The 14231-nt window shown below is 39.2% G+C and overlaps 1 protein-coding gene across 1 annotated transcript in view; it reads left to right on the top strand.

Moving 5' to 3' along the window:
* Positions 1-14231, top strand: part of LOC101855841 (collagen alpha-1(I) chain) — a gene marked incomplete at its 5' end in the record, with an annotated part of 105917 nt that overhangs the window by 1274 nt on the left and 90412 nt on the right. Inside the window, 8 exon segments of the mRNA XM_005090092.2 lie at positions 1587-1640; positions 4099-4224; positions 7513-7572; positions 8243-8341; positions 9840-9893; positions 11475-11528; positions 12010-12054; positions 13662-13724. Of these exon segments, the coding sequence (XP_005090149.2) occupies positions 1587-1640; positions 4099-4224; positions 7513-7572; positions 8243-8341; positions 9840-9893; positions 11475-11528; positions 12010-12054; positions 13662-13724 (555 nt within the window).

The raw sequence follows: 14231 nt of genomic DNA, 5'->3' as shown, positions 1-14231 counted from the left end.
TTATTATTACTCTTTCATAATGTAATTAATTATAATAATGATATTATTATTATCATTCGCACTGGATCTGCAATTTTGATATTTTGAAATGAAACTGGGTTGAGGATCACCTATTTAGACATAAGTAAATCTGTTTTATCTCAATTTGTATGTCTTTATCTTCCTTTTAACGTCATACTCACGAAAGGCGAAGAGCAATGTTTATCTTTGAATAAAGGAGTAGCTTTTACTCTAGGTGGTTGATTGCGATATTACACGCATTGTCCTTTGATTGTAACTTTTGAGTCTTGTCTGCATTAGGTATGTTTGTGTGTGGCCATCGGTCCACTATCACATTGATTCAGGATTGAGCCAGCTTTTGGACATGGAGCTTTTTTGTTTTTGTTTGTCCTTTTGTTTGTTTTATTGGGGGGAGGGGGTTGTTTGTTTGTTTGTTTTAGCTGAACAGCAGCGTTGCTTTCATGAAGCATATATGATGCATTAACTCGATTTTTTAATGCATTAAATATCTGAAATATCTCGCAGCATTGAGCATTAAGTGAAACTTTGTTTCCAATTGATTGCGTCTGTCTCTTCTTCATGGCTGCAATTTTTAACCCCCTCAGTTTATACAAGCATGTCAAAGAGTGCATTTAATTTACCTTCCATACACTGAAGGCAGTGAGTGAGGTGGAGTTTGTAGGTCATTTTCATCACCTGCTGTTCTAAACTATTTAATTTGTTTTGGAGTTAGAAGCAAGATTTCAACTTTTAACACTGTGTTCAACAATGAACTTTGTCAAATGGGTAAAACTATCTTTTTCTCAAGTTCCAAACACAAGAAACAGATCCCATATCTTTCAGGTTCTTCTCGAAGATTTGTCTCACTGCTCACTGTATTCTAACCACAATACGTCTACCCGACCCCCACCCCACGCGATTCTCCAATCCGCTACACATTTAACTTCATTCGTTTAGAACTGTTCCTCATTGCGCACATCGTCTGCATAATTTACTTTTTCACAATTCACGAAAGACGTTCTAAAAAATTATCCCATTAACTTATTTTACAAATTATGATTTCTCACATCAATGTGTTCATGCTTCGCCGAAACCATTTCTGGAATTCATTGAACAGCCTATTCACTTTTATCTAAAGCAGTTCTACAACAGTCATACTTCAATCCATTTATTCTTTTCCTGAGGCCATTCTCTGGAATGTACGCATCAACGAAATCACAATTCACAGGAGTCATTTTCTTAACTTCTCACATGAAACAAATGTATTTCATATTTTGCTAAGGCAAGTCTCTGGAACTTACACCTTAACGTATTTGCAATTCATTGCATCCATTTCCAAGAATTATCACTTCAACTGAATGTGATTCATATTCCTTAAGCCATTCTGTGGAAACCACACTTTAACTTCTTCATATTTCCCTGGAACCATTCTCTGGAAATCACACCAAGACTTGTTCATATTTCCCTGAAGCCATTCTCTGGGACTAACCCCTTAACTTTTTCACATTTCACTAAAGCCATTCTCTGGGACTCACACCTTAACTTATTCACATTTCACTAAAGCCTTTCTCTGGAATTCCGCTCAGGCAAGAACAACACGTCGGCCCAGACCAACTCGCAGACCCCGGGTCGATGAGCAGGTTGGTTGCTTCCCTTTGCGAGCATCCGGTCCCAAAACTCCTGAATTTTTTCATTAACTTCCGTTTTCTTTTTCGTCAACCCTTAGTTTTTATACGCACCCAGTTTCCCCATACACCCACTTTACTCCCACCCACCCCACCACCCTACGCCCAATATCTAAAGACCGATCTCACATCTTGCCATAGTTATATCCGTGTCGAGCAATCGCAGCCGCTTGTTTGCTTCTGTTTTCTATTCTGTTTGCTTCATCTTCATACTTTTGTGCTTTGTTTTGCCTCTTAAATCTTCCTAGAAAATTAAGTATTTCTCATTCTATATATTGTGGGCATGATCCTTTCTTTTTCGTTGCATGCAGGCGTTCAATTTTATTATAATATATTCATTATTGAGAATTGGTTTTCATGGTTTCCTGCTGCAATTTTTTATTCAGCGTATTATCAAGTAAAACCCGTCGGATAACAATGTTTATTGATGCAAAATATCCAACAAACAGTATTCAGACCGAATTAATCCCTAGTAAGAACTTCTAGCTTGAGCCTGTTGTAAGCACTTCTATAGGACCATTAGTGTGACCTCGTTGTAAGCAATTTTAAAGAGCCATCAGATTGGCCTTATTGTAAGCAATTCTTTAAAATCTCCAGTGTTACCTCATTGTCAGCTTTTTTTTTGTAGATAGACCCTCCGGTCTGGCGTCACTTCTAGAGGCACTTCTAGAGGGTCATCAGTGTTACCTCTCCGTTATCACTTCTAAAGAGCTATTAAGTTGATATCAATGTTCATAGGGTCATCGGTGTGGCCTCGTTGTAAGTCCTTCTTTAGGGCTATCGTTGTGACCCTACTCTAGGAACTTAACTTCTAGAGGGCCGTCTAACTTTATTTTAAGCACTTCTAGAGACCATCAGTGTGATCTCACTTAAAGTACTTCTATATATCTATTAAGCCTATCTCATTGTACGTCCTTCTAGAGGGTCACCAGTCACAGCTCATTGTAAGCACTTTTAGAAGACTTCATTGAATCCTTCTAATTGTCATGAAAGCGTTATGGCATTTTTATTACTTACCCCTAGTGTTTGTTCCCCTTTGACCTTGTTTCTCCAATGTCACGAAGTGAACCGTCTCCCTTAGCGTTTGTCAAGATATTGAAACTGTTCTTAACTCACATTTTACCAAGTTGCTTTTTTTAAAAAGTTGCTTTCCTTTTTTCTTAGTATCCTTACTGTAGCCTTGTACTTCGCATGCAATAGCATTACGTTGACACACATTCCTCCCCGTTGGATCGTTTTCATATTGCATTGCCATCTGTGTATCGTTGCCTTCTTTTTTTTCCTTTATCTTTACGATTATGTCAACCCCCCCCCCCCCCCTCGCCCCCGTCCCTGTAAAAAGTAAAAAGAAATCACACACGCCATTTATCTTCCCAATTCCCCATCAATATCTGTAAGAGAAACTCAAACTCTCATACATAAGTCAATCATTTTTATCTTCTGATCACTTGTTACAATATAAGTGTTTTTGCTTTTTGCGTTGCCAACTTTAAAAATAATCACCCCCCCCCTCTTTCTCTCTCTTTCTCTTCCTCCCTCCCTCCCCCCTCTCCCTCCCCCCCCCCCCCTTCCCTTTCCTCCCCCTCCTCCGCCCCACCCACCCCGCCTCTTCGTATTCTCTAAATAAACTCTGTGTTATAAAAACCTCAATTCCTCATTTCTAAACTGGTTGGATGATCAGTGCCTGACATGTTTGCTTGTCGCTGGACACCCCAGATCTGTATTTGATCCCTACGTCTTTTGTTTAGAATCTTAAACCAAATTATCAATGTCTACCTTCGTTTCTATTCGAAATTTGTATTTCGCTTCGTTTTGGGCATACTTGCTTTTTTCCATTGATCCCGTTATTTCACCCTTTTGTTTTTTCTGTTTTACTCTTGTACAGCCTATTTATTATGTCACATTATGATTGTGCTTTGACATCTCCGTTTGAGTCGTATGTGCTCAGTGTATAGATTCCTTTCACCAGGTAACAGCCCCAAGGTACTAGTGACATTTTCCCCTTGTAAATGTTGTGAAACACTCAACACAGTCAAAACAATTTTCTTCTGTTTATTGTCTCCGGAATGCTTACATCCATAGATGGTATTGTAAAATGAGATATATGTTTAGCACCTTCAACCTTTGACTGACATCAACTTACCATCCTATCAACATCTTCAATTTTAATGTGCTTAATTAATTTTTTAAAATCTCAAAATAGAGATACACCATCATGTTCTTTCTATATCCCTTTCCCTACTTACTATGGGCACTATCATAAAGAGACTCTTCCGTCTCTGTATCTTCATATATAATTCGGATCAACGGAAACTCTGCGCCATCTGCTAGGCGTACTGAGAGTACAACTTCCTAAACGTGCACACATTCCACATCGTCTTCTTCTCTAACTCATCATTTGGCCCATCATCAGGACCCCGGCGGCACTTCCGAAGGGGAAGGCGAAGACACCGGGACTGGGACGTCGGGTGGTGACCCTGATGGAGATAACATTGGTTTAGGTATCGATTTGAGTATCGATAACGGCGGTGACGACCAGGTTTGTTGCTGCCCCACGAGGGACGCCTTAGTAGAAATTTCTCGCTCAATTCGCACTTCGTCGTCGTCAGTTTCCTGCGTTCTTGATAGCCAGGAGTGAGGCGACTGCGTGTTACCTTCTGCACCATCCATCAGCGTGTCTTCAGGGCTTATGCATGGTGTGACGTCCATTCTGGGACTTTTTGGCAGACAACTGAAAGTAGAGCTTGCTTCTTTTATCTCGCGGAGTGACAAACAGCATTGAACAGAAAAAATATACTTTGCAACTTTGCATGGAGTTCAAAGTTCAAGTACAGGTCCAGATGCTCGAGACAAAAGAAGGCGTCTCCCATGACGTATCTGAAACGTCATCGCTTTGCATGGGCTTTGTCTTTCGGTTGATCTTAGAACTAGAAGTAGTAGCTCTTTTTATCGGTGTCTAAAAGATCGCCGAATACTTTCTGCTTTCTGTTCTTTTTGTTCTGTTTGAAGCTCATATCTGTGGCTTCCCAAAGATGGCCTCAATCTACAAGGTTAAAATACTTCTTCAGCAGTAGTGGCATTCGCAGAGTTGTCTCCTAATTTCTCTGACTTCAAGTGTATTTGTGAACACTGTTTGCAGTTTTTTTCTTGGATAAAGCTACTTAGGTGCTTCCATTGTAGTGGTAGTTTTGAGAGTCTAACAATCACTCTCAAGTTGCAGACGTCCTTATGCTTGTAAGCGAAGTCCGGTGTTGCTGTTTGCTTTTCTATCTCTTTCCTTCCACCAAGTTCCCCGAGGAAGACTTGCGTGCATCGACAACAGAGGATCCTCAGATTCAGCCCTCTTGACAATAATACTTTTGTTCCACAGATGCTTATTCCCCTTTACAAATTGTCCTCATTTCACTTCAGTCTGCATCACTACTCGCAAACTGCTCTCTAAATTCTACCCCTGAACAGCTCCATTTAAGTCACAACATTAACAACTCATCTAAATGTAAAGAATTTTTTTGACTCTTAGCAATAATCCTTTTATAATAATAATGTTATTACGTAATTTGCAAAAATATCATGAAGCTTTATGACATTTTAGTTGATTTTTTTTGTGTTCTTAGAATGTTAACGAGATATTAACGTTGATAATAATATGCATAAAACAGAGGTACCTTCCCCTTTTCAAATGTAGATTATGTCTTTTTAAAAACACTATTTTGGGATCAAGTGCCAAAATCATTAGACTCAAATACCCACTTTTCTGGAGCTGGTCAGAGTTCTATTTGTCGTTGTTCAGCTTTCCTTTTCATCTTTCAAGAAACAATCATTAACTCATCCCTCATCCCTTCCACGTCCTTTTTAGAACATTGTAGCTAACTTGTAGTTTGCTTCATCACTCACGTTTCCTGCACACTTCGTTTTATCTACAGAAATTTGCTATAAATCTGTTGTTTTTGTTTTTTTAAAGAAATTCTAAAGTCATAGGTGCTGATCTGAGTCAGTACTTGAGCCATTATTTTGTTAAGTCTCTGAAGTGTTGGTTTTCATCCGTTAGTATTTCCATTTATGTGTGGTTTATTATTTTAAAGATATTAAGTAGGTAATCTGTAATTATAGTACTGATAAGAATTAATAATGTATTGTTGATAATAATAATATAAACATTAAAAGACATTTCAAAGTTAATAGAAACAGGAAAGATCTTTACTTTAAAAAAACAACATTTTAATACCTAACTTGTGTTCTACACTTCAGAGCCTAAGCTGAAATATTTGGAAATACGTTAAGACGTTGCATTTTTAGGTATTAGCATAACTAGTCACTGTACAAATCACATTGATAAACTTCAACCTTTTACCTTTGATGCGGTTATAAATTAATATGTACCTGACAAGATATATAATGCGTATATAATTATAGTATATTTTATTCTTTGGCTTCTTAAAATCATCTTGTTTGCTACAACCTGTGTTTTGGTTTTTGTATGTATTGGTATGTTTGTAATTTTGAAGATGTTCGCGCTATTTTGCATCGCTCAAACTGTTCAAACGTTTTTCATCTTCGGTAAGTGACTCCACTTGAGTGAGGGTGTATGATACAGATGAATCCATGTCTTTGTAAGCCTGTTTGTGTGTTAAACTATTTCTTATCGAAATGTTAAACATTCATCACTACGAGCAGCACTGCGGAAACAGCAGCAGTATTTTAATTTAAAAATAGCAGCAAAAACAGCAGCAGCAGCAACGCAAGCAAAATCAGCAGCAGCAACAGTAGCAGCAGCAGCACCACCACCACCAGCAACATCTGTACTGAAAGAGATAACATTCAAACAAATTGTTAGCTAATTGTACGTGTGTTCTTTTACAAACTGGTTATATTAAAGCAGAATTGGGATAGTTTGTTTTGATAATTCGCTCAATGGATACCTGTTTTATATTGACTTAGAAGGTAGAGAGATGTTGCTAAACCCTGCAGTAGGATTAAGACAGTGTTATTATAAGGCTTAAAGCAGCTGCTACAAATTCGTTAAATCACATTGACATCAATAACAAGAGAGCAGCACGTAAGGAGATAATGTGTGGTATTCATATGCACGAAAATCAAACAACATACCCCACACCCTTTCTTTGTTTTTTCTCTGTATCTCTGTCTTTCTGTGTGTCTCTCTGTCTTTCTTTCTCTCTGTCTCTGTACCTTTCTTTCTCACTTTCTCTCTCACTTTCTCTCTTCTCTCTTTCAGTATGAATGTATGTGTTTGTGTATGTGTGTGTGTGTGTGTTTATCTATGTGTGTGTATGTGTATATGTGTGCGCGTGTCTGTGTGTGTATGTGTGTGTTTGTGTGTGTGTGTGTGTGTGTGTGTGAGTGTGTGTGTCGTGTATGTGTGTGTAAGTACATATGTGTGAGAGTGTTTCCTTTTCTCTTTTTTTCTGCATTTCTATTGTGCTATTTCCACTTCCGCTGTTTATCCCACACCCAGTTCACAAAACATGTATTTTTACTCTCTCCCTCTCCCTCCCCCCTCTCTCTCTCTCTCTCTCTCTCTTTCTCTCTCTCTCTCTCTCTCTCTCTTTCTTTCTTTCTTTCTCTCTCACTCTCTCTCTCTCTCTCTCTCTCTCTCTCTCTCTCTCTCTCTCTCTCTCTCTAATTCATACAAACACTATCACTGATACAGTCGCAAACACTCTATACACATAGGTAAATCCGTAACCTGTCTTCATAATATTATGGTTATATTATAGTTTTATATTCAAACGTGTTCATAAATAGGGCATGCTCTGTTCTTTTTCGCAGAAGCATAAAAACATCATTTTTCATTCCTCTTTTTTTTCAGAAAGAAAAAACCTGTGAAGTCACATGCCCCAGAGGACCCCCAGGCTTTAACGGAACTCAGGTGTGACGTCACACAGTCATGTTTTTACGTCATCGCATGCCTCATCAATGACATCATTATCATTGTAGTTATCACTTGGAGGAAATTATGACAGGAGCTTGCGATACTGCTGCATCTATTATTTACATTGCTCACTATTTACTGTTACTGTCTTTCTCTCTCTTCTTTTCTCTTTCTCTTTTTTTTTATCTACGACTTTCTCTTTTTCTTAATTTGCCTTTTTTCAGCATAGTATTTTAAAATATTTATGTTCTCTCGTCTTGTTACCCCCCCCCCCCGTTTCTCTCTCTCTCTCTCTCTCTCTCTCTCTCTCTCTCTCTCTCTCTCTCTCTCTCTCTCTCTCTCTCTTTTTCTCTCCCTCTCCCTCTCTCTCTGTCTCTCTGTCTCTCTTTCTCTCTCCCTCCCTGTCTCCCCACCCCTTCTCTCTCTTTCTTTTAAATATATTGTAATAGTATATTACTACATCAAAAAAATTACTATTATCATTGTTATTATCATTATTATCATTATCATTATTATTATTATTACTATTATTATTTTTTATTTATTTTTAAAAAAATTATTATTAATATTATTATGTTCATCATCATCATCATCATCATCATCATCATCATCATCATCATCATCATCATCATCATCATCATCATCATCATCATCATCATCATTTCAGGGCCCACCTGGCAGAGCTGGGTCCCCAGGCAGACCTGGAAGAGCTGGAGTGCCTGGAGAATCTGGCAGGGAAGGAGCACCTGGAATACCTGGACGGGTGGTCAGTATCTTTATTTGTTCAACCTGTATGTTAGTGTTTTCTTTTCCCTCTTTCCCCCTCCCCCCACCCACCTTTTTTTCTCTCTTTCTCTTTCTCGCTCTCAATTTCTTTCTCTCTCTCTCATTCTCTCTCTTTCTCTCTCTCTCTCTATCTTTCTCTCTCTCATTCTCTCTCTCTCTCTCTCTCTCTCTCTTAGTGTTTTTGTCTGTCTCTGTTTTCTCTGTCTCTCTGTCTCTGTCTCTGTCTCTGTCTCTCTCTCTCTCTCTCTCTCTCTCTCTCTCTCTCTCTCTCTCTCTCTCTCTCTCTCTCTCTCTCAGTCTCTTCCCTTCTGCGTTTGTGTGTGTGTGTGTTTGAATGGGCATACGTATATCTATCAAAGTATTTATTACTTATGTTTCCAATCATTGTCATGTATATACAATTTATGGACACACACGTATATACACATGAACACATAAACGCATCTATAGAAGATCCCTCCATGGTGCAAGTAGGCTGCCTACCTCACTCAAACAGTATCTCTCCGGCCTTCATGACAATCAGCTCGACTGAAATGCCACATTTTGAGCATTTGCACTTACAGGGTGCTCCAAATTATGTTTTGCACCATCCTTGAAATCTTCTTCATATAATCTACGTATCGAGGGCTAAATGATCACACCTGAAAGCCTCAGATGTATTAAGAAAATGCTGGGTGGGGGTCTTTTTAGAGTCCACACTTGTTTTTTTGTGGAGGGCGCTCAGTTGGAGAATTTATTATAGACTAGTATCAATCAAACTGTTTTTGATGGAAATCAGGATTTATGTGCAACTTTTGTGACAACCTGTATTGTGGTGTAAAGGTTAGGTTGTTCTCTTCTCCTTTAGAGCTCGAAGTCACTTCCGGGAGTCCTTATTCTCCGTCGCTCTACATATGATTCGCTGAAGCCTCATCCCCCAAACATGTTTATGTACTAATTTTATTTCGAAACATGGACCGTCGAAAGTAATAGCGTCGGTGGCCTAGTGGTTAGGCTCTCGGACTCGCAACCGTAAGGTCGAGGTTTGAATCCCGTCAGGGACCCGACGTTGTGTCTTTGGAAAATGCACTTTGCACAAATTTTCCTCACTCCACCCAGGTGGAAATGGGTACCCGGCTATAGACAGTGAACGATCTTGTCAGTTTGATAGTGTTTGAGCGCGTGAAATCTGCAGCTTGCACTGCGGAAGTCGAGAATGTTTCTGAGTGTTTTCAGAGGGTCTGCTGGGGTAGTAATAGTTGTAAAGCGCATAGAGCATGCTCTAGAGCATGGACATGTGCTATATAAATGCAATTATTATTATCATTAATGTTTACTTAGACTTACTTACTTACTTGTCCTTACTTGTCCACTGTGTTGGGGTCACTGCAGTCGGAACATGTCCATCTCTGCTCTCCCCCCCCCCTCTTCAGAATCCATCCCAGAGTCTGTGTTTACTTAGAGTACCAACTACCATCCACATACATTTTTGTCCTCAGGGTGAGCGTGGACTTCCTGGGAGAAGTGGACTACCGGGACAGAAAGGAGAGCCCGTAAGTTGAGGTTTTCGAATACTGCAAATGCTGTTATTGACGGATGGGGGTTGGGACGGGGGTGGGGGGGGGGGTTATAGGCTATTAATATCAGTTCGTCAATGATATTCATTAATTCATGTTATCGTGGTAATGCTTTCTGGTGCTGGGGGGGGAGGGGGGGTATGTTGTTGTTGTTGTTTTGTTGTTGTTTTTTTCTTTGTTATTTCTGAGGTATACCTTATTTGAAATATTTGGTATTTTCCGACCTGTATTTTGTTGTTGTTGTTGTTGTTGTTGTTGTTGTTGTTGTTGTTGTGGATGATGATGATGATGATGATGATGATGATGTTATTATTGTTGTTTTGTTGTTGTTATTGTTGTCTTTGTGTTCTTATTGTTGTTTTATTGTTGATGATTCTACTTATCTTGTTCGTGTTTCTTAGTTTTAGTTTTAGAAGAGCTTTTACGGCGCTCGCAACTGCACAAGTGGTCATATGAGCGCCAAAAGATTAGAGGTGTTACAAGAGAGTGACGAACACAAAAAAGAAGGAGGAGTGATAAAGATGATAGATGTTTGATAGGAAAGAAGAAGCAAACCCCGCCAGAGCACCCGCCAACCACCCACTCACTTATATGGTTAGGTTGGGGGGGGTATGCTAAATATCAACATTATTAAGCCTCCTGGGACTTTTTAATCCCCCTCAGCCCGGGCTGGCCCTGACAGACAGAGTCGACCCAACCTGTCTCCTGAATGACCTAAACTAACTGTATCGATGGGGGTGTAAGCCCATCTATAATTACCTGAAATTATCAGCATCATTAAATTGTTCTTGTAACTATAATTGATACTGCAGCTCATCTTGCTTCTTGTCTGGCTTTGCTTTTTGTCTTGTTCCTATTAATGCTACTGTGAATTTCGTTGTCTGTGGTGTAGCGGTTAGGCCGCTTCTCTGTTGCACGAAGGAGGCCTGGTGGGTTCGACGTTAAAGTGGGGAGAAATTTCCTCGAGTATCTCTATTATTTTCTGCTGCGATGTATCCCTCTAAGCCCGGGTTAGCCCTGGCAAGCAGAGTCTGAAGCCGGCTTTAGGATATAAATTGTGTCTTTGTGGGAGTAAACACACCTACCTTAAAAGAATAAGTTGCTGTGAATGCCTGCGTCCGTCAAAAGAGTTCTAATCGTTTCGCTATTTTTCTTTCTTTTGGGGTTTCTATGAAACCGTGTTCTTATCGCGTCGAGTTGATGATTTGTTAAGCATCGTGGTGAAATCAGGCACTCGTCAGAATAATGAAATAGAAGAAACTTCATTTTCCGCCGGTTTGGCAATTTTTATCCTTTTTTTTTAGGAGGGGGGTATAGCACCTTTTATGTTTATCTAAGAACACATTTCTGAGAGAACATTACTGGGGAAAAGTGATAAAAGGTACTAAAAATATCTCGAATTCTATTCAAGACAAATGGGTATTGGTTTCACCGAGAGCAGGACAAATATACAGGCTTGAAAATTATATCAATGAATCCACATGCTAAAAAATTGACGAGTGCCTCTTTCCTCTATGTCGAAACACATTTTCTTTACACTTTTCCTTGTTTTTTCAGGGTCTGGACGGCACACCAGGACCGCGCGGTGACAACGGCTTTCAGGGAGAACCTGTGAGTGAAAATAGTGAAATGACATAGGTTTATCGCCTCTATCAACAACTTTAGGCTATTTAAGTGAATCCGTGAGTAGATAGGGGATAGATTGAATGTGTTATGTGTTGTTTTGTGGGTGTATCTGTATGTGGGGGGGTCAGAGAGAAGGAGAGAGAGAGAGAGAGAGAGAGAGAGAGAGAGAGAGAGCGAAAGAGAGAGAGAGAGAGAGAAAGCGAGAGAAAGAGAGAGGAAGGGAGAGTGCATGTGTGTTTGGGTATGTGTGCGTGTGTGTGTGTGTGTGTGTGTGTGTGTGTGTGTGTGTGTGTGTGTGTGTGTGCGTATGAGTGAGAGAGAGATAGATATTTAAAAATAGCGTGTATTTGTGTGTGTGTATGTGTGTGTGTGTGTGTGTGTGTGTGTGTGTGTGTGTGTGTGTGTGTGTGTGTGTGTGTTGGTATTAAGGACATGACCGTTACATGCTTGTCTTTATATCGCCCAGGGCCCTGTCGGACCAGAAGGAAGACGAGGCAGAGACGGTGTTAAGGTGAGCAAACATGTGCTTGTCGTGTTTTATTGAACGTGGCCAAAAAAAAATTACAAGGCTTAGATCTAGACCCCTTGATGTCGTTTCGAGAGGAAAATAAATAACCTGAAAAGAAGAACAAAAAGAAACCCAGCTGGTCTCAAGCATAAATGTTCGCTTTTAAGGACAAGCGGGCTAACCCAGAATTCGGAGGTTTCCAGAAATATTGACCTACATCAAAAGTGGGTATTTCCCTGCCTATGGGAGAAGTTCGGTGTCATTGGTATGTATATTTGTTTGGTTATATAGAGAAAACTCTCCTTGTCTTTTAAAGAAACTGAACAAGGGACAGAAACTTTACTTTCGATTTTCTTAAAACAGCATCAAATAATTTACAAGTCATGTTTGAGTAATTTGTAAAGGCCATATATCTGATGTGTTCAAGACATCTACTTTAATTGCAATACGATGTGGACTCCCTGATATGTGTTGTCATGCTAAAAACGCCAACTTAAGTAAAATGTGACTTACGCCCTTCGTTTTCCGGACAGCTTCTACAGTCATTACGTCGAGTAGGAAGAGAAGTCCGGAACATAATTTATTATATATAAGTGTAACAAGCTAAAAATAGAAACCGCTATCAATAACTGTCAATATCGTAAACATTTTAAGCAGTAGGTAAAGAAGGCAATGATGAGTGTGTTTCGTATTATTCATAGCAATGTCAGACCCTGCGACCACCGGGACATTTCATTTTTCACTCGTTGCCCAGCTATGAAGTATGACGTAACCTGGCGATAAAGAGAGAGATAAACAGGCCAAAATCTCCTCATTTGCATTCTCCCTGCTGGGCAACAAAGGGAACATTCTGTACGTGCTTTGGGGAATCAATAGTGCTATGATATTTGGAGAGATGACAAGTTTCCCTCTTGTTTTGGTTCTGTTTTGGTTTTTGTTAGTTTGTTGCTCCTTTTTGTTTGTCTAATGTTCCCCCTTAGCTTACCCAAACACATATATATAATACAAATATTATGTCACTAAGTGTACAGTGTGAAAAAAGAAATTAGCAAAACGTGAAGATTGAAAAAAAAAGGAAAATTGACTACCATAGACAGAATACCATGCGAAAGAAAGATATAAAATCGGGTGAACGGCTTTGGCATTTGTATTTCGACGTGGTAGAATCAGGCACCCGTCAATGTTTGGGCATAAAGAGTTATTAATATCACCTTAAAACCTGTTCGTTTGTCTTGCATTTGGCGACAGAAAAGCCCACCTATCTTAAATAGAAGTCAAACTGTTTGCAATTGAAGGCGGTGGGAATGGGCTAATATGAAAGGTAAAATTAGCGAGAAAATGGCCGCCAAAGTTTTGTGACTTCTAAAGCTTGAGCGTCCTTGAAACCTGGAAATTTACATTTTTGTGCCTTTAATGAACGTTTTCCAGTAACATCCAAGCAGAAATATGTTTTGAAAAGAAAAGAAAAGTTGTTGAAGCAAAACAGCAAAGAATAATTCGACCAAAATTGCCCAACGTCCAGAAAAATGCCGGATTCTTTGATTTCACTATTCTTACGAGCGCCTGATTTTTCACCACGCTTCCTCACATTTCATGTCTGTTCCTCACAGGGCGAGCCGGGAGAGCGAGGCTTGATTGGACCACCTGGACCATCTGGAGCTGCCAGTGCCACGGTGAGTCACGGGTCACGTCACATGGTTTCTATCTTGGCATGCTGCTCTTCTATTAAGTTAATGTTTCGGGCTTTGAACACCCTGTCAGTCAATCAACTAATCATCCAACTAATCAATCAATCAACCTATCAATAAATAAATCAATTAATTAATCAATAAATCAATCTATAAATCAATCTATAAATCAATCAATAAATCAATCAGTCAACCAATGTACCTATCAAACAATCTAGCAAACAATTAACCAATCAATCGGACTAAGAATCAACCAATGAGACAGTCAATCAATCAATCAACCAATCGATTAACCAGTCCAGCAACCTATGTATAAATCAGTCTATCTAGCAATAAGTTTTTCCATCAATCAATCACGCAATCAAGTAATCAATTAATCAATCAATCAATCAGAATATATATATATATGTTTACTGAGGCACAAGATGAAAAAATTCACGTCTAGAGTCTATATATATATATATATATATATATATATATATATATATATAT

The sequence above is a fragment of the Aplysia californica genome, unplaced genomic scaffold (assembly GCF_000002075.1).
Source record: "Aplysia californica isolate F4 #8 unplaced genomic scaffold, AplCal3.0 scaffold00012, whole genome shotgun sequence".
NCBI lineage: Eukaryota > Metazoa > Mollusca > Gastropoda > Aplysiida > Aplysiidae > Aplysia > Aplysia californica.
Note: the sequence above shows the minus strand (reverse complement) of the source record. Positions and strands in the feature narration are given on the sequence as shown.